This window comes from Triticum urartu, chromosome 2A, assembly GCF_056163025.1.
Source record: "Triticum urartu cultivar PI428250 chromosome 2A, HENAU_Tu73, whole genome shotgun sequence".
In the NCBI taxonomy this organism is placed as follows: Eukaryota; Viridiplantae; Streptophyta; class Magnoliopsida; order Poales; family Poaceae; genus Triticum; species Triticum urartu.
The window spans coordinates 684,727,340-684,749,174 of record NC_141874.1 but is presented as its reverse complement, the minus strand read 5'-3'; the positions used below and the strand labels follow the sequence as shown (position 1 = coordinate 684,749,174).

Sequence of the window (21,835 nt, the reverse complement as noted above, 5' to 3'; positions counted from 1 at the left end):
GCAAGTCGTGATTCCTATTACAATAGCATGAACATCTCATACATCACATATATGTCATTCATCATTCATCACAACTTTGGCCATATCATATCACAAAGCACTTGCTGCAAAAACAAGTTAGACGTCCTCTAATTGTTGTTGCAAGTTTTACGTGGCTGAAATAGGGTTCTAGCAAGAGCGTTTTCTTACCTACGTGAAAACCACAACGTGATTTGTCAACTTCTATTTACCATTCATAAGGACCCTTTTCATCGAATCCGCTCCAACTAAAGTGGGAGAGACAGACACCCGCCAGCCACCTTATGCAACTAGTGCATGTTAGTCGGTGGAACCGGTCTCACGTAAGCGTACGTGTAAGGTTGGTCCAGGCCGCTTCATCCCATAATACCGTTGAAGCAAGATAAGACTAGTAGCGGCAAGAAAGTTGACAACATCTACGCCCACAACAAATTGTGTTCTACTCGCGTAAGAAGAACTACGCATAGACCTAGCTCATGATGCCACTGTTGGGGAACGTTGCAGAAAACAAAAATTTTCCTACGGTTTCACCAAGATCCATCTATGAGTTCATCCAGCAACGAGTGATTGGATTGCATCTACATACCTTTGTAGATCACGCGCGGAAGCGTTCAAAGAACGGGGATGAGGAAGTCGTACACAACGTGATCCAAATCACCGAAGATCCTAGCGCCGAACGGACGGCACCTCCGCGTTCAACACACGTACGGTCAGCGTGACGTCTCCTCCTTCTTGATCCAGCAAGGGGGAAGGAGAGGTTGATGAAGATCCAGCAGCACGACGGCGTGGTGGTGGATGCAGGGCGTCACAGTAGCAGGGCTTCGCCTATACTACGAGAGAGAGAGGTGTAACAGGGGAGAGGGAGGCGCCAAGGCTCAAGGGTGGTTGCCCCCTCCCTACCCCCCCTTTATATAGGCTCCCCTAGGGGGGCGCCGGCCCTAGGAGATTGGATCTCCTAGGGGGAGGCGGCCAGGGCTGGAGTGGCCCCCAAGCCAAGGTGGGGCGCCCCCCCCCCACCCCTAGGGTTTCAACCCTAGGCGCATGGGGTGGGCCTAGGGGGGCGCACCATCCCACTATGGGCTGGTTCCCCTCCCCACTTTGGCCCATGTGGCCCTCCGGGATGGGTGGCCCCACCCGGTGGACCCCCGGGACCCTTTCGGTGGTCCCGGTACAATACCGATGACCCCGAAACTTGTCCCGATGGCCGAAACAGCACTTCCTATACATAATTCTTTACATCCGGACTATTCCGAAACTCCTCGTGACGTCCGGGATCTCATCCGGGACTCCGAACAACATTCGGGTTACTGCATATACATATCTTCACAACCCTAGCGTCACCGAACCTTAAGTGTGTAGACCCTACGGGTTCGGGAGACATGCAGACATGACCGAGATGACTCTCCGGTCAATAACCAACAGCGGGATCTGGATACCCATGTTGGCTCCCACATGCTCCACGATGATCTCATCGGATGAACCACGATGTCGAGGATTCAAACAACCCCGTATACAATTCCCTTTGCCAGTCGGTATGTTACTTGCCCGAGATTCGATCGTCGGTATCCCAATACCTCGTTCAATCTCGTTACCGGCAAGTCACTTTACTCGTACCGTAATGCATGATCCCGTGACCAAACACTTGGTCACTTTGAGCTCATTATGATGATGCATTACCGAGTGGGCCCAGTGATATCTCTCCGTCATACGGAGTGACAAATCCCAGTCTTGATCCGTGTCAACCCAACAGACACTTTCGGAGATACCCGTAGTCTACCTTTATAGTCAGCCAGTTACGTTGTGACGTTTGGTATACCCAAAGCACTCCTACGGTATCCAGGAGTTACACGATCTCATGGTCTAAGGAAAAGATACTTGACATTGGAAAAACTCTAGCAAACGAACTATACGATCTTGTGCTATGTTTAGGATTGGGTCTTGTCCAGCACATCATTCTCCTAATGATGTGATCTCGTTATCAATGACATCCAATGTCCATAGTCAGGAAACCATGACTATCTGTTGATCAACGAGCTAGTCAACTAGAGGCTTACTAGGGACATGTTGGTGTCTGTTATTCACACATGTATTACGATTTCCGGATAACACAATTATAGCATGAATAAAGACAATTATCATGAACAAGGAAATATAATAATAATGCTTTTATTATTGCCTCTAGGGCATATTTCCAACACCCGGTTCATCCCACCAACCAGGACCAAAAGGTCCAGATGAACCGGGACCAATGGCCCATGTGGCCCGGCCGGCCCCCTGGGCTCACGAACCGGGACCAATGCCCACATTGGTCCTGGTTCTGGACTGAACCGGGACTAATGGGCTGACCCGGCCTGGACCAAAGCCCTGTTTTCTACTAGTGGCTCCAAGCGCGCTGCAGCAGCTCGTACTTGCTTAGGATCAGCGGCGCGGTGAGGAAGAACCACAATGCCTGGACGCGTTTGACTCCTGGTAAATCTCAGCGTCTCGAAGAATCAGCAGTACCTCCTGTTTCTGTTTGCGATGGTAAATTGGAATCGAGACTCAGTTTGGTGTCGCTGAAGTGGTTCGTATCCTAGCGACTGGGATCGCGTCCCCGACATTCCACTCGTCAACCCGGCCCTCGATTCGGGACGACGAACCCGGTTCGAGGGTCGCTGCCTCGTTCCCCGATCCCGGCAACTATGGTGCCCATGGAGGATAGGTATTGCTTCATCTTCATATCCAGTATTTCTTCTGGTATGTATCCGATTTGAGCTGCAATTTTTGTCCAGCTACAGTATCATTCTCGTCTTAGGCTAACCCCATTTCTCCCAGCACTCGCTGATTGTAGTATCCCGGATTTCCTAACGCAGTCAAGCTCGAGCCTCATCCGCAGCCATTCCCGGATTAGACAATGCACTGCTCGTTTTTTCCATTGTATTTTAGTTGCTCTTGATGTTGCTAAATCTTTAGTTATTTACTCCTAATACTTATATGTTGACTTTTAGGTTGTTCCCTGCCCGTCTCACATAAACATGCAGATCATTATCCCTTCTATGAATAAGCATAGTCATGCGTGCAGATGGACATGCATATGATTTTTAATCATTTCACAAGATATTCTTATTTATTGCTAGCAGTTTTCTATGAAAGAACATTTTCGGTATGGAGTGACATGGCACAAGGCAGAGCAATATCTGAATGAGGACTGGGTTGCCACCACATTGGATTGATGGTTGTTCATTTGTGGCTCCTGATTATTGGTAAGTTAGGGTATTGCTACTATATTTATACTGACAATATAATAGCATACATCTATATTAAACTGATGTTGAAACACCTTCTCAAACCAATGAGTATATACTTCAAATCGCATCTCACTTTCATGTCTCTTGTGCTACGTAATGGTACTGGTTATTGCCATTGAGCAATTAATAGAAAAGGAGTTTCCTGGTTGAAAAGAGAAATAAATGTTTCTATGATTTCCTGTTTATTTGCTTTCATATTCTGCTACACTTTTCCTCTTAGTTATAAAACACACTCAAAAATCTTTTGTTCTTTTCCACTACAAACGCACTCAAAAACCAATGAGCTGAAATTAATTGTATTTCTAATTAAAAGAGAATCAGAATTCTTGGAGCTCATACAGAAAAACAATTGGTGCTCAAACTTGTGTGCATATAGCACCAAATTTTGCAAGCATGCAAGACTTTTGGTCATAAACAATGCCACAAAATGCCAGATCTTTTTTTTTTACTAATTATTTATTTATTGTTCATGGGGGTACCATGGAGCGATCAAATTTAATGGTTTTGCACCTCTGTAGATAGATACCCGAAAAATTCATCATTGATTATACTTCATGGTGATAGCTCAACCTCATTTCTGAAATATTTTGGCACAGACGGCTATGACAACCTTGTACAGATGAAACATGGAGTACACCCAACACCTTTTTTTTCATTGTTCAACATTCTTTGTAGCATTAATTTCTGACAACAGCTAGCTTCCTGGATCAGGAATATGCAGGTTTTCTTATACAAGGTACTGGTCTCAGACACTGTTGTATTCTCTACAGAGTTTCTCATTCTAAAAGAAACTGCAACTATGCAAGAGGTTTATGACGAAGATTCTTACATTTGCAATTCAAGTTTTGGATATCAGATAGATACTTTATCAAACTGTCCGCCATTTACTTGGAGGTTGGAAAAATTCTTGTTCTTTAAGGAGACTATGTACACCAGAGGAAATTTTCTGTAAATGTTTTAGGTAAACACATCCTATTTACTATTCATACATTGTACCTTCCATTTTTCTTTTGTTTTCATATTTAGTGCTTAAATGACACAGCCTGCAGGCATATCCGTGTCGTTTTCTACAATCTACATATATGTGGAGAGTGGTCGGTCATTTGGATCCTGGTAAGAATTCTCAGAGATGCTTGGAATACCTGTAGGATGACTATGCTATAGTGGAATTCATTTCACTATCAAATGAGGACACATGGACCTTACTAGAGACATTACTAATTACATTTTAAATAGACATTATATATTATAGTGCGGAAAACCCCAAAAGCTGATAGTGTGGTTTTGTTGTGCCAGTTGATTATGAATCAGCATGAAGAGTTTGGAAAATTGGTTGCTATGGGCATGGTGAAATGTGTTTGTTCCACTTCGATCTATTTTAACATCTTTATCTTGGTTAGGGTTAAGGGGGCAGTGATGAAGGTAACACTATGAACTCACGCAATTGAAATAGTCATCACCTTCATTGTAATAACAAATTTATTTTCTTTGTAGGACCTCCAAAGCAACATAACCAACCATGTGTGATGAAAATAAGGGTAGGTGATTCGTTTCTGACCTCCATGGTGCTGCCATCCTCGGCCACCTGGCATGAAGGAACGAACTCGATGATGAAATCGGTGACAGAGAGAAGCCAGTCGATCTCCTTTGTCCACCGAGCCTTCGACTCTGGGGCCATCGGTTGGAGGCGCCGCTGCTCACCGAACACGAAAGCTGCAACAGCGTGCCACCACGAGAAAGAAACATAACTGGTAAGATTTTCCACAAGAAACCAACCATGAATTGAAATGATTTGAAACATAACTAGATGCTGCCATGTCGTCTGCCCTGCTTCTAGCATCTAACTATTTTCAGAACATCGACTCTTAATGCTTAGTGACTAGATGCTGCCACTTCTTCTAGCACCTAACAGTTTGCTCCCTTTTTTTCTCCCCTGCCCCGTTATTAATGCAAGAACTCCTGTGTGTCGTGTAGATGAATGTTGACAAGCTGAAGAAGATGGCCGATGCCCTGCGCCGAAGGCAAGGGCAGTGTTTAAATGTGCTTTCTGTGTTAACCTTGCTACTATCATCCATAGGTAGTGTCATTGGTTTTGCTACAAGCAGTAGCGTTTCCCGCTTTCTACGAAAAATTCATCATTGGTTGTACTCCATGGTGATAGCTCAACCTCATTTCTGAAATATTTTGGCACAGACGGTATGACAACCTTGTACAGATGGTCCATCAAGTACACCCAACACCTTTTTTTCATTGTTCAACATTCTAGATGCTGCCATGTTGTCTGCCCTGCTTCTAGCACCTAACTATTTTCAGAACGTTGACTCTTAATGCTCAGTGACTGGGTGCTGCCACTTCGTCTGCCCTGCTTCTAGCACCTAACAGTTTGCTCCCTTTTTTCTCCCCTGTCCCATTACTAATGCAAGAACTCATGTGTGTCGTGTAGATGAATATTGACAAGCTGAAGAAGATGGCCGATGCCCTGCGCCGAAGGCAAGGGCAGTGTTTAAATGTGCCTTTTGTGTTAACCTTGCTACTATCATCCATAAGTAGTGTCATTGGTTTTGCTACAAGCAGTAGCGTTTCCCGCTTTCAGCACATTATCTATTCTACAGGTATCCATTTTACCTGTGTAATCATTTTATTTGTGAACCATTGCCGATTTCCTGTGTAGATACTGATTATCATCCAAGCATGCTATTGTCACATTTCTAAATTGATTTTTCAGTGAATGCCATTTAGAGTGCACATATCAGCTTAGAGTACAAAAACATGAAACCTTTCTCCGCTTGTTATACTTAGTTTCCCTTCCACTGATGACAGGAAGAAGAAGGCAGTACACAATACCACAACCACCAATGACAAGAGACTTCAAAGCACTTTGAAAAGAGTAGGAGTCAACACCATTCCTTGTATTGAAGAGGCCAACATTTAAAAGGATGACGTACTTATCCAAATTCAGAACCCGAAAGGTGAAATGCTGACATGCTGAACCATTACTTCTGCATAACTAAGGATCCACTCACAAATTTCTTTTAACTATGGCATTTCTTGATTTCTTGCAGTGCTAGCATCACCTTGCACGCTGGCCTCCCAAATGACCACTTTCGTTGGTCGGTGTGAAGACAAGGGTTGTGCCAGTGTGGTGCAAGTCCTCCAGTTCACTTGGCAGCGCACCAACCCACGTGGTACGACACTTAGGATGCACAACAACCATGGGATAGAAGAAGAAACAAGTGGATTTGAATGTCATCAGGGATGGGACCTCAAGCTTGTAGGCATAAAAGAATTTTTGCAGTATAGCACCCAATTGATTCACCCGTGATAATAAAGCTTAGAAAAGAGAGCACTACCCAGTAGCTGGTTGTGCAGCAGGAGATGATATGTCTTCAGTTCTTCTTCACATAAACATCTTGATCTTTATTTTTTCTTCATACGGCCAACTATTGGCCAGGTTCTACCATTCTGAAGTAACTGAATTTTCCTTATGTCGTTTCATTAGTATTGCTAGGCTGCTGACAGTTATTGTTCAGAAGGCTGATTGTATATTGATCGTGCACTTTGGCTGGCTTTATCCCAATTTAGGATGTTCTTATGGTGCTACACAAATGTATATAGGCTATTACAATGTATGTTCCAGTAGCCTGATTATTCAGTATTAAATAGTAATTGTTGCCTTAATTTTTTATACATCTAATTTTTCCATTTTAAAGCTTCAAAAATACTTAATAAGAGATCCAATCCATTTTAAAAAAATAGGTGAAACAATATGTTGTGGGTAATAATTTACCGCTGAGAGCATTCCGCTAATCCTATTTCAGGCATGGCTAGAGTGTGTTACAACTAAAAGATTTATATTCTGCTAATACTTGGAGATCTGGATGCACACGGACAATGAGCACATGTTATCCTCCAAAAGTTGCGCCACATGTTACCCTGATGCATGACAAAAGTGTAGCATTGATCTCAAAGTTGTGCTTGCAATTAACATCTACTTTAATGGTAACATATTCTAGAGCATATCCTTATTTTGTTAGATTTTTGTTAAAAGTATATCCTATTCATTTTGGGTGATCCTATTTTCTAAAGATGGAGATTGAAAGGAGGGACAATTCTTATCCTTAGTATCTTCTTGCGTCCATTATCTTTAACCAGTAAGGATTATTCATAGCTTAAGATGACCAATTTGTTTTCTTTAACTAGTAAGGATTATTAATTATTGCTAACATCTTTTATCACCCAATACATCGCCTATCACTATATTCTGATGATTCGAGACATAATGGGGTACACATATTCTGATGGTTTATCTAGGAGTATGTGATTTTTTGACAGTTTCCCAGCAATTCTACTTTAGTTTTCTTCTTTGCTTTTAGGTATTTGTATGATTGATCAGAACTACATACATAACAATGCAAGGACACAATATAAATTCACATTTTCAAGGCTAGCACATGGAGCGGCAAAAGGGAGGAGGAACTACCACGGTGGCAGGTAACTCGCGGATGTTCTGAAATTAGTGTAGAATAAGCCTGACTCTACAAGAAAATACATCGGACAATTAGAAAACAAGGAACTGAGAAAAAACAAGAAAATACAGAGACCAAATACTTGCTTGACAGCAACTCTGCAGGACTAAAATTAACGAAAAGCTATATTTTTTAGATGAACAAACAGCTAGGCCAGTTGAGGAGCAATCTCCAGCAGCTCCCCGGTCACTAGAGGAGTCAAAGATTGTCCGTTGAAAGACGGACAAGTGATCTTGTCTGAAAGGAGTAGCGAATGCTGATGTACGTATATTTTTCGTTCAGTGTAATGGAAGTGCAAATTTGTATATACTTTACTGGCATTATTTAGTGGATTTGATCATATTTAATATATTGGATTTTATACTGTGTTCTAATGGTGCCTCAGGTATACTTTTTACAAAAAGAAATAAGAAAGTACGAAAAATAAATAGCATACAATATACATGTCTAGCATAGCAACCGAGGTGTAGCATGTCTGCATGTGTTGTATATTAGAGTTTGGTCATGTAGAGAGAAAGGAAGACATGAGGAAAGCTACTGTCTTCTTGCAATATGCAAATGGATGAGGAAAATGAAAGCACGTTTGCTATTTGGTAGTTGCTTGAAATCAATTGTAGAGCAAGTCAATTTCTAGAGATAAATAGATGAGGGGTAGAGTGCCGAGCTTGATAAGGGAAGGCCACGGTTGGCCCCGACATCCCGATGAGGGATCATCAAGAACGAGCTGGAGCAAGCGATGAAGTGGCTAACCACAACGTGACAAGCAGAGACGAGGTGGAGGCCTGATGGTTCCGGGTGTTGGGTGGGTTGTCGGTGCCGGAGAAGAAGTGTGTGTGTGTGTGTGTGTGTGTTGTGTGTTTGGGGGGGGGGGGGGGGGTAGATGGATGGGCTCTGGTGTAGCATCAACACGACAGAGTTGTCGGCTAGGGCGGGCAGCGACATGTGGTTTGGGTGGGTCCGAGGAGGGTTCAACATGAGCAATGAAGAAAGAGAAAGAAGAAGAAGACCGCTCCAAAATCAAGTGATGATTTATAAATTATCATGTAACTTCATCGGGAAAATTATCATGCTGGAACCGTGTTTGGTGGCTGCTACGACCCTTGCAGACGAGAGGCCCGATGGTGACCATGACTGGGCAATGTTGCGAAGGGTGATGCGGATGCTGGAACCAACAAACGATTTTGCTAGAACCGACTACTACCTGAGTTGCAACCAGTCTGCGGAATGTTGGAACCTTCGTCGATGAAGTTGCCACCGTAGATGTTTTCTGGATGCTCGAACTGGCAAAGGATTTTGATGCATCCACGCCGCGACCGTGGGCGTAGGAGCTGCCACCACTACCGACGGTGTTGCGACAATGAAACGGAGCTACAATCATTGTCGGCGATTCTATGGTGGCGGTGGGAGGGGGCGTTTCTCCTATGCGTGCTGCAACGACTTCATCGGCATATTTCGTATCTGAAATGGCCAACATGACGCAACTGGAAAGAAGGAAGAGAGAAGAGTTGCGACGATGATGAGGGTGGCAAGGTGCGACCTGCGGCGAGGTCGGTGGCCGGTGAGGGTGCCTCATGAGGGGCCACGACCCACACTGGGCACGTGCATGAGAGGAGTGTTGTTAACGCAGTGCATGAGACGTCTCGCGATAGGAGGCAAGGGTGGAAAAGGGTGGATCGCAACCGTTTGGATGTGCTCGATCTAACGACTGGTATGCATGTTTGAATAGTACTTATGTTACACGGGGAGTAATGTAGAATGAAGTGAAACATGGAGGACATGACATCGTGGCAGAGTTAGCTGAGACATGCCAGGGGCGATGTTGAGGCCGGCGGCGGAAGAAATGGCCAAAATGGGGTTCCTTAGCGCTAGCGAGGAGGCTGATGGATTCCGTGGAGCAATGCAATGCTGCAACAACAATTGGGTTCCATTTTTTGATGGAGAAGAACTGATAAAAACGTGTGTACGGTTGGTTTGTTCATCCATTTTATCATTTCCTTTGTTCATTCATTTAATCCTTCCTTATTCCACTCAACTCATATTCATTTACTTTTACACTTACCCATGGTTTAATGGATCGAGAAATTTAGCGATATTACTTGCAACGAGGAATATCATCTTTTTTTAGTAAAACATGATCATGATGAACCAGGAAGATTTTTAAAGTGCCCGTGGCAACGCATGGACATTATGAATTGATTTTTGAAGCACAAAACCACAATAACAGTTGGGAGGGCTGCTTTGTATTCCAAGACCCATACCCACACCCGACCACCATCTCCCATTTTCCTCAGTATCACGACCTGATGCGACGTTGGCAGCGCAATCAGTCGGAGGAGGCCAGCGGTGGCGATGACGGATTTGTGATGGGGAAAGGTCGCTCGTTGCCGCGGTACCGGCAATTCCACGATCGCATAATACCCGCATGTTGATGACCTCCAGGACTCTCGGGCCTCCTCCCTCTAGGTACCTCTCCAAACTCTAACCGTTTCTCAGGTTCAATTGTTAGTGTAAATTTCTTTCTATACATGTGAAATTGGAAGTGCATTATGCTTATGCATGCAATAAAAAAACTAAAAGACCCGTGGCAACACACGGGCATTGTACTAGTACTCTTTAATTCCGGTGAGAGCGCACTCAAAGGTACGATCCTAATGGGCCGGCCCAGTGTCGCTCGCGCGAGGGGTTCGCCAGGGCCCAGGGGTTCCCTGCAGCCCCACATTGGTCCCATCCCCGACCGACTCCAAACCGCACCAGCCGCCAGCCGCCAGCCGCCAGCCGCCTCCTGCCTACCGCCGGCCGCCGCGCCCTTCCCCGGCAGGCTGCCAACTCTAGCCGCCCTTCCTTCCAGTGGCTGCGCGCCTGCGCCCTCTGCTTCCGCGCCGGTGCCGGCCACCGCGCCCAGTCGCCACCCGCCAGCGGCCAGCGGCCAGCTGCAGCAGTCTCCTCGGCGGCCGGCGGTGTGCAGGCGTGCACCCTGGCCCAGGGGCCTGGAGACGTGCAGCATAGAAGGCTAGCAGCTAGGGGCTGAGAAGCTGTTCATAGCCGAAGGTAATATTGAGAGCTATCCAGTGCAAATTTCCATCCAGTACGGTACATGTTCGTTGTTTGCTAGAGAGCTATCTAGTGCACAAATGATGAATCTTCCCAGCTTGTACAAATAAATGAATAATAAGCAGGAGAAGCAACATAATAAGCAATTAAGCATGCTTCAGTTGTCTGCTAATTGCTATCCAGTACAGTACATGAACACATTTACATATTTGTTGAATTTCTCAAGGTATGCAGTATGCCGGCTTACGCAAAACTGAGACTTAACTGTGAATTTTAGTATGTTTGTAAGACCATATTGATCTATTTCTATGTGGTATTGGTAAATTCGTTAGAATGTGCCATGTCATATTTGTTGTCAATTGTTTTTAAGGTGGACCACCCTGTTTTCAAATCCTAGATCTGCCACTGATGCTGATGCTGCACTAGTGGCAATGTGGCATATCTGTGTAGTGCCTTCGCTGTAATGCTCACTGTCCTATGCTATAGGTCACGCGCAATAAGGATTTCTACTGAGTTGCTGCTTAGGGTCATGCTGGTGGGAGGGGTGTAGTGCATCAATGGTATCCTGATATTAGATGTAAATTTTTGTTATGATTATTAAAGTAGGGTTGTTCATAATAAGGTGTGATTGCTCGATTAGTAGTAAAATGTTTTTCTGTTTGCCTATGTCCTGTGCTTGTGATGTGTTAAGTAGAAATATATATCTTGCTGGTACATCCTTATTCCAAATGGAACACAGCCCTGATGCTGAAAATTTGAAAGGAACCCTGGATTTAAGTTAGCTCTCAACTTGTACTACCAGCAAAGTACCATCGCTCACTTCCTAGGACCAGTACTGTACCACCTCCCACCCACATTCGAATGGTTGAAAAGCAAGAAGCTCACTTGGTGCTAGTTCCTGGTTCTTCTTGTCATTTGAACCAAATATTTCTTTTTAGACGTATTAGCATGTGCTTTTAGCAGAACCCATCACATTTCCTTATGCCCCTGCCATAAAAATTTATGTTCTTTTACCTGTCTAGATTTTATTTACAGGATCGTATCTGCTTTCTGAAGATGCATCAAAGTGTGATGAGGATCATATAGTTGTGACTGACTTGCTTTTCTTCCAGAGATTATAATATCAAGAATTTGTAAAGGTGGACTAATGAGAGAAGTTTCATGCCATCCTGCAGAAAAGTTATGTGCTTTTGACGGCATCTAAACATATTTCAGACTAGCTGTCCCTTGCTGCGAGTCATCAGAAAGCAGTGCAAATTTGGTTGGCGAAGTTCTCCCTTTCAGTCATATTCTGCATGCATTAGTAGCTGTCTTCCATGGATGGGCATTCCGTTTAACTACCCTGCCATAAATCAGAACATGAAGTGTGAGTGTGGTATGGTCTGAACAATTCCCTAAAGGATAAACGTCATGGTAAGATTGACAGGAGTTTGATTGACATGTTTGTGCTCCATGAGCTTCTGCAACTATGTGCAAAGAGGAGGTCCCTCCTGGTTGGGAAAAGCTGCCATGGGCTAGCCATTCATTTTGGTCTGGTAACAGATACTGTCACATGCAATATTCTAATCAACTTGTACACAAAATGTGGTCGGAATGATTGCGCTCGTCATGTTTTTGATGCAATGCTTGCCAGAAGCATAGTCTCATGGAATACCATGATTGCTGGATATACTCAGAGTGGAGAGGATGTACAAGCTCTGAAGCTTTTTCAAAGGATGCACCGAGAAGGGAGGCAGCTGACTAAATTTACTTTGTCCAGCACAATCTGTGCATGTGCTGCAAAATATGCTATCAATGAATGCAAGCAATTACACGCCATTGCAATCAAGCTTGCATTGGACGCAAACAGCTTTGTTGGGACAGCAATTCTAGATGTTTATGCAAAATGTAACATGATTAAGGATGCCTGCTGGGTTTTCGAGAAGATGCCTGATAAAACTTTAGTTACATGGAGTTCATTGTTTGCAGGATATGTGCAGAATGGCCTTCACGAAGAAGCATTATGTTTATTTCGGAATGCGCAAAGGGAAGGAGTAAAATTGAGTGAATTCACTCTCTCTGCTATCATTAGCGCATGTGCAAGCTTAGCATTGAAAATTGAAGGGACACAACTGCATGCAGTTATTGTGAAATGTGGTTTTCATGGGAACTTCTTTGTGGCAGCATCTCTTGTGGATGTGTATGCAAGGTGTGGCCAGATTGAAAAATCTTACGCACTATTTGCTTATATGGAACAGAAGAATGTTGTCATATGGAATGCAATGATTGCTGGTTTTTCGAGGCATGCCCATTCTTGGGAAGCTATGATTCTCTTTGAGAAAATGCACCAGTTAGGTATTTTTCCGAACGAAGTTACCTATCTCTCCATGTTGTCAGTGTGCAGTCATGCAGGTTTAGTTGAAGAGGGTCGCCACTACTTTAACCTGCTAATGTCTGATCAGACTGTTGAACCTAATGTCCTTCACTATTCTTGCATGGTTGATGTTCTGGGTCGATCTGGGAAGACTGATGAGGCCTGGGAATTGATTCACAAAATGCCATTTGAACCAACTGCTTCTATGTGGGGATCTTTGCTAGGGTCATGCAGGAACCACAACAATAGTGGGTTAGCCAGAATAGCTGCGGAACAGCTTTTCCAACTTGAGCCTGACAATGGAGGGAACCATGTTTTGCTCTCAAATGTATATGCTGCCAGTGGGAACTGGGAGAATGTTCTAATGACAAGGAAATATTTGAAGGATAGTGGTGCAAAGAAAGAAATTGGCAGGAGTTGGATTGAAGCAAAGGGCAAAATCCATGTCTTTGTTGTTGGAGAGAGAAAGCACCCAGCAATCACTGATATCTACAATAAGTTGGAGGAAATTTATCACGATATGAGAAAGTTTGCTCACATGACCAAAATAGAATGCGATCTGCATGATGTTCATGACGACCAAAAAGAGGAGCTGCTTAAACACCATAGTGAGAAGTTAGCACTTGCTTTTGGGTTAATCAGCTTGCCTCCTAATATACCAATTATAATACACAAGAACCTTAGGATATGCGGGGACTGTCATTCATTCATGAAGGTTGCAACCCATATTACTGAACGTCTATTCATTGTCAGAGATGTCAATAGATTTCACCATTTTAAGGATGGCTCATGTTCTTGTGGGGACTTTTGGTGATGTAGGGCTGAATTGGAAGATGGCAGTCAACTACCAGTGGCACTCTATTCATGTAGCAAATTATTGCCTGTCAGTAGTGGCACTACAACACTAATGATCTATGTCAGGACTGATCTTGGTAGCTTTGCCATTCAAGTCAATAACGCCATGCTGCTGACTCCATTGAATCTAGTATCAACACTATCGTCTGATATGCGCATAAGAAATGGAAGCAGATGCAAGTCCTTGGTTAACTGAATAGACTGTCACCAAGAAAGCTGTATCTTGTGGATGACGAGCCACATAATTTTCTGTGGTCCAACAAAGATATACATAGGAAGTCGATGCAAGATTTGTTCTTACAGAAATAGACATGGGAAGTGGATTTCTTCTCAGATCACTTGCTGAATTCAGTGCGTGAAGAAGTCTGCTATGCTACTTACTTGGTACTACCAGTGTAATTACTGAGAATTGTACCAGCTGATGCACATTGTGGTTCCAACTCCTTATGATCAAATCTTTCTTGTCATTCTTTCCACTCCAACAGTGATGAGCCCTGGAAAGTGGCGCATCTCGGTCTCATTCCCCTATGCACTACTGCTGACATATTCAATTTCTAGAACAGTTCATTCCCTATACTGTATTTAAATATCTTCCATTTGAACATAATTTGTACTAGCATTCGTGGCTTTAAGAAATTGAGTAAAACCTATCCTTGCAGGCTTCAAACCCAATCATTCATATTTGTTTCAATTCACCATAGCAAATGTTCTGTTATAGCTTTATATTGAGAACTAAGTTTCCCTGGAGCTTTGCTCATATGTTAGGACAATTATGCTTATGAGTTTTTTTTTTGGTGACCTTTTGATTCACAAGTTATAGTAATCTGCCATTCTAGGCTTTGTGCCAGCATGACAAGGAGAAAAGCAATTGATATTTTACAAATAACGACAACACACTGGTTTCCATTTTGTTACCAAATAACCTGAGGTTTCTTGTATGCAGCACTAAGAAAAACCTGTGTTGTCTGATACTTCCCGTACTTTTGCAGACTAGTGCATAGAAAGATATACTCACATATGTGCTTGGGTCTTGGATCTAGAAGCCTTGCTGCTCTGCTCTACTTGAAAAGGACGTGCTTATTTATCTGAACTTAGAGATTGCGAGCTAATGCTTTTGTATCTGCATTTGAGGACTGCACAGGTTCTCTGAAATAAAATTGTCCGAAGCAAGACAGGATTTGCATTAATTATTTGTCTATTGAAACGATAAGATCCTGTTTTGTTTGGTTTTAAAGTAGAGAATGTAACAGTAGAATATTCTTAGTTCTTTCAGTTGTAGGTATTTGCTGAAAACTGGACATAAATCTTTGTTTAACTGTATTGCATGTTCTCCATTGTTGGACAGAAATATGACTCCAGAGGAAGCTGAAAAGGTGTGCCGTATATCTTCGTTTATGTATGCATGGATGCGAGAGCATGCCTGGAAGGGATTCGTCTTTATGCGGTCTGGTCGCGACTACCTGTTATCATGGTCAGCGACAGCGATTTTACCTCTGTTATTCAGGCCTTAGCAGGCAATGAGCATTGCATTTCTAGATTGTGTGCCATATTCAGTGAAATTCAGAGAGAGGCTGAAACATTAACTGGCTGCAAGTTTGTGTTAGCCAAAAGAGAGCAAATCGAGCAGTTCAGGAGACAGCGGCCTTTGTCCGCCAAACAGGAGTCATTGGTATTTGGGAGTCTGTTTTACCAGAGATAATAGCCCATGAAATTGACACTGATTATAATGGCCAATTTCAAATGAACACATAAACTCTGTTTTCCCGGACATAATAGCCTCATGAAAATGACACTGATTGTAATTCCCATGAAAGTGTGGTGTGAGCCTGTTCTTGCAAAAACAAAGTAACCCTTCTTCAGGTAATGACAATAGCATTATTTTAGTCCCATGCATGCTTCATTTTGAACAATTACTGCTACATAATTAGACATGATTTGTAAGCCCTGGCATCTCTAATGTTGCCAATTTCAAAGTGGGAGATATGTTTCTTCCTTAATATACATATACTACTCACTGACACTAGGTATTTTTTTATTTGTCTATTTTAAATTGCCTTCACTCTGTTCTATCCTTTGGGGCCTTTGTAGTTATTTTCCCTTCTTTTTGTGATTGAAACTATTGTAAAATTAGGATTACTCTCTGGAGCAGGACCGCTTTGCGATTCAACGGACATACCTTAAACTTTCTAGGTCGGCTAGAGTCGTCTTTGTTGGAATTGCAGGAGACTGCACTAACCCCTTTGGGTGGTAGCTCAACTAGGGATTTACCTTAAGCACTCAATTCACGTATAGATCTTGGTTTGCTGCTGAAGCCATAATCACTTTTCCTGCTATAGGTTCTATTTTGTTGTCTGGATATGTTGTTTGCACATATGGTGTAGCCTGACGGCGTTGTCTGCATATCATTTTTTTTATATGCTTGCAGTAATATTAGTAAAAATATGTGATATGTAGGTTCTAGCACAGAGTAAATATCTTATCATGGCTGTGATATTAGTGTGATCCATTTTTTATTTATGTAATCGTGAATAGGAATATTAGTTGCTGTGATATTATTTTCTATGATTTCTGGAAGATATATATTTTGCCTAGGTATGGAAATAAATTATTATTCCAAATGACCCACCAAATGTATGATCTCAGCAACTTTTCCTTTATATGTCAGTTAATGTGCTATTGTACTTTGTTGTGAACATAATACTTATATCCTTATATTTATGTGTATATATTCTTGGTTATGGCTGTTTTGTCTCAGGCTATAGGGAGCCATCGTTCTTACCAAAACACTCCTTCCCTTCACAAATATAAGATGTTTTTACTTTTTTCTGGATCGGATGTATATAGACACATTTTAGTGTGTTTGTTCACCCATTTCAATCCATATGTACTCCATATTAAAATATCCAAAACATGTTATATTTGTGAATGGAGGGAATAACTTTGATTAGAATTGTCCATGCTTAATTCGGTGCTATAATTTTGGTAAGAATATGTTCTTTAGTCTGTTTGATTTATGTTTTGAACTAAACTGGACAGCCAATTTGTGCACATAGATTTGGGCACCACTACTATTTGACTTGGTTTTGGTGCTATGTTGGGCACAAACCAAACAGGCCAAACCCTCCTAAATCGAAATGAAACTTCAGCTTTAGGACCTGTTTGGGATGGTGATATATTTTTCTGTGGGCATCGTTGTTTTTTGAATGGTGGTATTTTTCCAAACAGGCCTTTATCTGTACAATTTTACATGGGTAATGTGATTAGTTCGTAGTACTAATTAGTTACTATTCCCTCTGTACACAAATTTAAACTGCAAAAACGTCTTACATTTGTTTATAGAGGGAGTACTTCCTTTGATAATTTCGTTCTTTTCAATTCAATTAAGGGAATCTCTTTTTCTTGGTATGCGTGAAGTAGACAAAGTAAGGGTCCACTTTACCATTATGGCAATCACATGGCCCTTTTGTACTAATGTTAAGATAAGCTATTTGGTGTTCAAAGGCGTTAATCATGCAGCCCTGGAGTGCCCCGGATAAGGTTCATTGCCATTAGAGAAAGCCCCGCTGCACATGGCTCCTGTTCTTTTTTCTCGAACACACACCAAAGTGCATGTCATTTTGTATTAGAACATGGCTCCTGCTCTTGCTAGCAGACAGGAAATTTTGGTGCTTGATACGGTATTGCTGCGAGTTCCATTCAGATGAATCTCATGCCTGCATCTCACTAATTTTTTTCACTGAACCAGGTCAGTATTTCAGCACCGTGCTCAATACTCTAATCCGTACTGCATTTTGCAATTATAGACATGTGTATCTCTCAGCCTACTTGCAGTTGGGCAGTCTGCATACTAAGATGTGCTCTTGCACCAAATTAGGTGAGCATGGTAACACAGGGTTTATTTACTTAGCTATCTTTTTTTTTTAGCTTTGGTGTGTTCCACAGCTGGACACGAGTCCAAATATTGTTTTACAGCTAGCTACTGTTTGACCCTAACTAAGAGCTGATAGCGCCATGTCTGTTGAGTTAGGCCATGTTTCTCCAGGCATCTTCTACTTTCAATAATTGGCAGGGCCGGCCGGAACAATAATCTCTAGTTTGCCTCGTACGTACAGGCCTTTCTAACATAGGCAACAAAAGCAGGAGACAGATCTCCGATTTTCCTTTTGATACGTGTTGCCGGGAATCTTGTTGATTATTGGAGCCTAGTGGCCTTTTGTGTCTGGAACTTGCCTCTCAGGCCATCATCTTAGCCATCCTTTTCCTTTGCATCCTATTAGGGCAGATTGAGACCACTTGCACACCTCAAACTTCTGCCGGGCCTTTCCTTCCCGAGGGATCAAAAAGGTTGATACCGGCTATTAATAGAATAGTAAAAGATCGGGACATGGACATCCCCGGGTGTCGGCATCACCTATGGCACATCACTTCTTTAACGATCCTTTGGCATCTGTCAATCTTGGCCATAACGTTACCCTTCCTATTGTTTAGAGACTCTGAGAACTGCATTGCATCGCACGTACACTCGCTGATTGTTTATCTTAGGTGTATGAATGCATTGATTTTTTTTTTTCAGAAGGTAAGGTAAATGCATTGAATTTTTTGAGAAGGTAAGGTGAATGCATTGTTTGACTTGAAAACATTAAACCAACTGATTGCGTGAGGTGTAGAACACTAGTACTGGAAGAGGCAAGAAGGGAGAGAACAAAATCTCCATGCCCATGGCCCATGGGGGATATGACTTTGTTTCTTGAGGAGGCTGGAGAGGATACATCAACTTCATAGTTTGTTCTTGGACCCAGTACATACAGATGACACATACATACACACATGCTTGCTAAGCATGTCCTTTTGTTTTTCATGTGTGTCACCATCCTTCTATCTCTCTTACTCCCTCTCCTTTTCAACCTGATGTTTCCTGAAACCTGCCACCTGCCAAGGGCCCCGTACTGCGATGCGATCGAGTAGGGTCTCTGGAAGACCAGAAGAAAGAAAACATAGAAAAAAAGGGCACTCTGTGGATGGAAGGAAGATTGCCCGGGAAACAAGGGATCTTCCACTTCCTCTTCCTTTTCCTTCCAAGGGTCAATTCAAGCCTGTCACTCGGTCCAGAGTAGCCTAGTAGGCTGTCTGGTGGGAGTAGTAACTAGTTTCACTGCTGGTTGTCAGGATACTCGAGCATGGCTTCAGACCTCACCATCTTATGAACTGGCCCTGTTGTCAAAAAATATTGTACTTTAAATTGAGAAATTCGGTTATATATATGTGCTACTGAATATCTACAGATGTGTCTGAATGCAATTGAACTTTTGGTGATGTTTACAGTACTGACCAGTAAGCTGGCACCGTGACCACTGCAGCGTAGGGGTTCTGGTGGGTGTAGTCGTACATTGGCGTTGCTGCCTCTGCCTCTGGCTCCGGACCGCAGTCGAGGTTGACTCCGAACAGCCGGAGACGTCTCGACGGCGGCCCCGATGCCGTACTGCTCTTGGCATTTGCCTCTCTCGGCGAGTCACCTGCAAGAATTCACCGGAGAATGGTGTAAGAGATATGTAATTTTCAGCACCTGCATCTAAGTTATGTTGCATGCTATCAAGTGCTTTGATCTTGAGGGTTGTGTATACCTGCATGCAGCATGTCGCTGTGATCTTGCTCCACGGAGCGGCGATAGGCGTGGGAGTTGGCAGGGCTGGTAGGGTATGATCCTGACGTGCTATAGCACATCGGGCTCCAAGGCTGCTGCTCCCCGGTGTTCAGAGCAGGCGGAGATACGCGGAGTGGTGGTGGCGGCGCGCTCTCGCCACGGCGCCTGCAGCAGATGAAGAGACGGTCGCCTGTGCCAAGGCCGCGCACCCTCTCGAAGTGCACGATGTCTCCGGCGTCAAGCTGCTTCTCCTTGACGTACCTGCTCCAGCCCTTGGTGAGCACGTAGCTCTGGCTGCTCGTCCAGTACGAGTACCGGAACCGCCACGGCTTGCTGGCCTCATCCTCGAAAGACAGGAGCAGGTCCTTGTCGCCGGGGGAGTCGCCGCCGTTGAGGGGGAAGTACCTCTCCGCGTGCTGCTTGGGGATCACCAGCCTGTTGAGCTTGCCTACATCGCTGGGCGTCAAGGTTTTCTCGAACAGGTGCTCCCTCTCGTACTGGTGGTGGTAGTGTAGGTTGGTGTACATGGCTACCCCCCATGGCCAGGCCTGCGGGTGCCCCTGGGAGAGATGGTGCATGGCCATTGCTGCTCTGGAGGAAAGCTACCTAGAGGTTCTTTCTTGTCTATGGCAAAACTTGGGCAGTGGAGAGAAGAGAAGAGAAAAGGAGAGGCAGGAATAGGATGGTGGTGTGTGTTGTGTAGAGAACCATGCATATGTCATAGCTAGGCATTTATAGCCTCCCAAGTAGAACTTTACACAGCTTGGAGGTGTCTAGCTAGTGTCTACACATAATGTATTGATATATAGGTAAGGCCGACTTGGTGCATTTGATCTTGAAGTGGGTAGTACCAGTATTTTTAACCCAGGTACTCCCTCCGTCCAGAAATATTTGTCATCAAAATGGATAAAAGATGACGTATCTAGATGTATTTTAGTTCTAGATACACCTCCTTTTATCCATTTTGATGACAAGTATTTTCGGACGGAGGAGGTAGTAGACAAGAAGAATCAAAGTGAAAGGGCTGCAAAGGTGCTAAGGTTAGAATATATGGTTCCAGTGTAGCTGATGAGGAATGATCAGGTGGTGGTACTTAAAAGTTGGTGCCTGGCCATTGTGGCCTAATCACAGCCATCCAGGGGGGTGCAGTGGGGTAGGCCTCACCATTGCTTTCCATGTGCCTGGGTGGTTGGGGCCTATGCAGTGTGATGTAGTATGACCACTGTCCTTAACTCCTCATTTTAACCCTCCTACAGACACAGGTCCAGGTTTCTGGTGCTGCAGTGCTGTGTTCATGTTGGACACCCAATTTCTTCTATCTGGCCTTGGGACGGTGCAAGAAAGTCGTGGCTGGTTTATTCAGAAACGTAATTTCCAATAAGAGTCCATCCCATTTGTAACATGTGTAGACATGGAGGTGTCCATCCCATTTGTAACATGTGTAGACATGGAGGTTTCCTAGGGACCTATCATAGATTGGTACTACCGCTAGTTCTTATACCTGCTGTCCACTTGGGGTAGCTGGTAGGCAATAACTTGTTGAGGGCAGTAGGGGTCTTTTGAGATATGACATGTGAGGTGTATGGGCTGTATGCTCTTATTATCATTCACTATGGAGTACACAACCCCAGCTATTTTCTTGATATCAGATTCAACACAATCAAGGGTTTGTCAGGCCTGTCTCATTGAATGGCATGCCTGGCTGACCACCTCTTAAGAGGACAAGACCTGCAAGCAAAGAAACCAAGCTGGTTTTGGTTGGACTCACACAATGAATTGAATTTATTTGAGCTGTGGCTGGCTGTAAGATACATTATTTCTATTCAAACCTTTGCCGTAGGACTACCTGCCCTGGTCTGCTCAGAGCACAGTGGGCAGCTTGCGTGGGGGTACAGCCACTGGCCACCACTCTGCTCCTTGTGTTGGATGATGTCCTTTGGAGATTAGTGCTTCTTTATCATGCATTACGCATATGGGAAGCACCTCTTGCTGTTGCAGGATTGGAGCGCAGAGCTTTAAGATGACCTGTTTTCTTATAACTTTAGGGGCAGATCTGTATCAGATTCAGTAAACTATCGGCGATAAAATCATCAATGTCGCTTTG

General features: G+C 43.6%; 2 protein-coding genes and 1 long non-coding RNA gene across 10 annotated transcripts; 2 read left to right on the top strand and 1 right to left on the bottom strand.

Annotated features, from left to right (window-relative positions):
* Positions 1-7,167: 7,167 nt before the first annotated feature.
* LOC147986722 (uncharacterized) lies at positions 7,168-8,145 on the top strand. The gene is made up of 3 exons (XR_015615238.1): positions 7,168-7,304; positions 7,722-7,796; positions 7,968-8,145. It is a non-coding gene; the product is annotated as an uncharacterized LOC147986722 (long non-coding RNA).
* Positions 8,146-10,501: 2,356 nt separating this feature from the next.
* On the top strand, positions 10,502-20,571 carry LOC125539718 (pentatricopeptide repeat-containing protein At5g04780, mitochondrial). 8 transcript variants are annotated; one of them, XM_087544918.1, is made up of 4 exons: positions 10,502-10,879; positions 11,918-14,474; positions 15,436-19,639; positions 19,722-20,571. In XM_087544918.1, exon 2 carries the CDS (start codon positions 12,322-12,324, stop codon positions 14,047-14,049), a length of 1,728 nt encoding a protein of 575 aa, XP_087401044.1. In that variant the 5' UTR covers positions 10,502-10,879; positions 11,918-12,321; the 3' UTR covers positions 14,050-14,474; positions 15,436-19,639; positions 19,722-20,571. The 8 variants fall into 8 exon arrangements, with proteins under 8 accessions (XP_087401044.1, XP_087401043.1, XP_087401038.1 ...); XM_087544917.1 differs by having other exon boundaries at positions 11,918-15,561; positions 17,836-19,639; XM_087544912.1 differs by having other exon boundaries at positions 11,918-15,950; positions 17,836-19,639.
* LOC125539719 (B3 domain-containing protein Os11g0156000) lies at positions 18,848-20,315 on the bottom strand. Its single transcript, XM_048703231.2, has 3 exons — positions 19,712-20,315; positions 19,420-19,603; positions 18,848-19,301 (listed from the first exon to the last, which is right to left on the bottom strand). The coding sequence occupies exons 1-3, from the start codon at positions 20,313-20,315 to the stop codon at positions 19,289-19,291; spliced, it is 801 nt and encodes a 266-aa protein (XP_048559188.2). The 3' UTR covers positions 18,848-19,288.
* Positions 20,572-21,835: the final 1,264 nt, after the last annotated feature.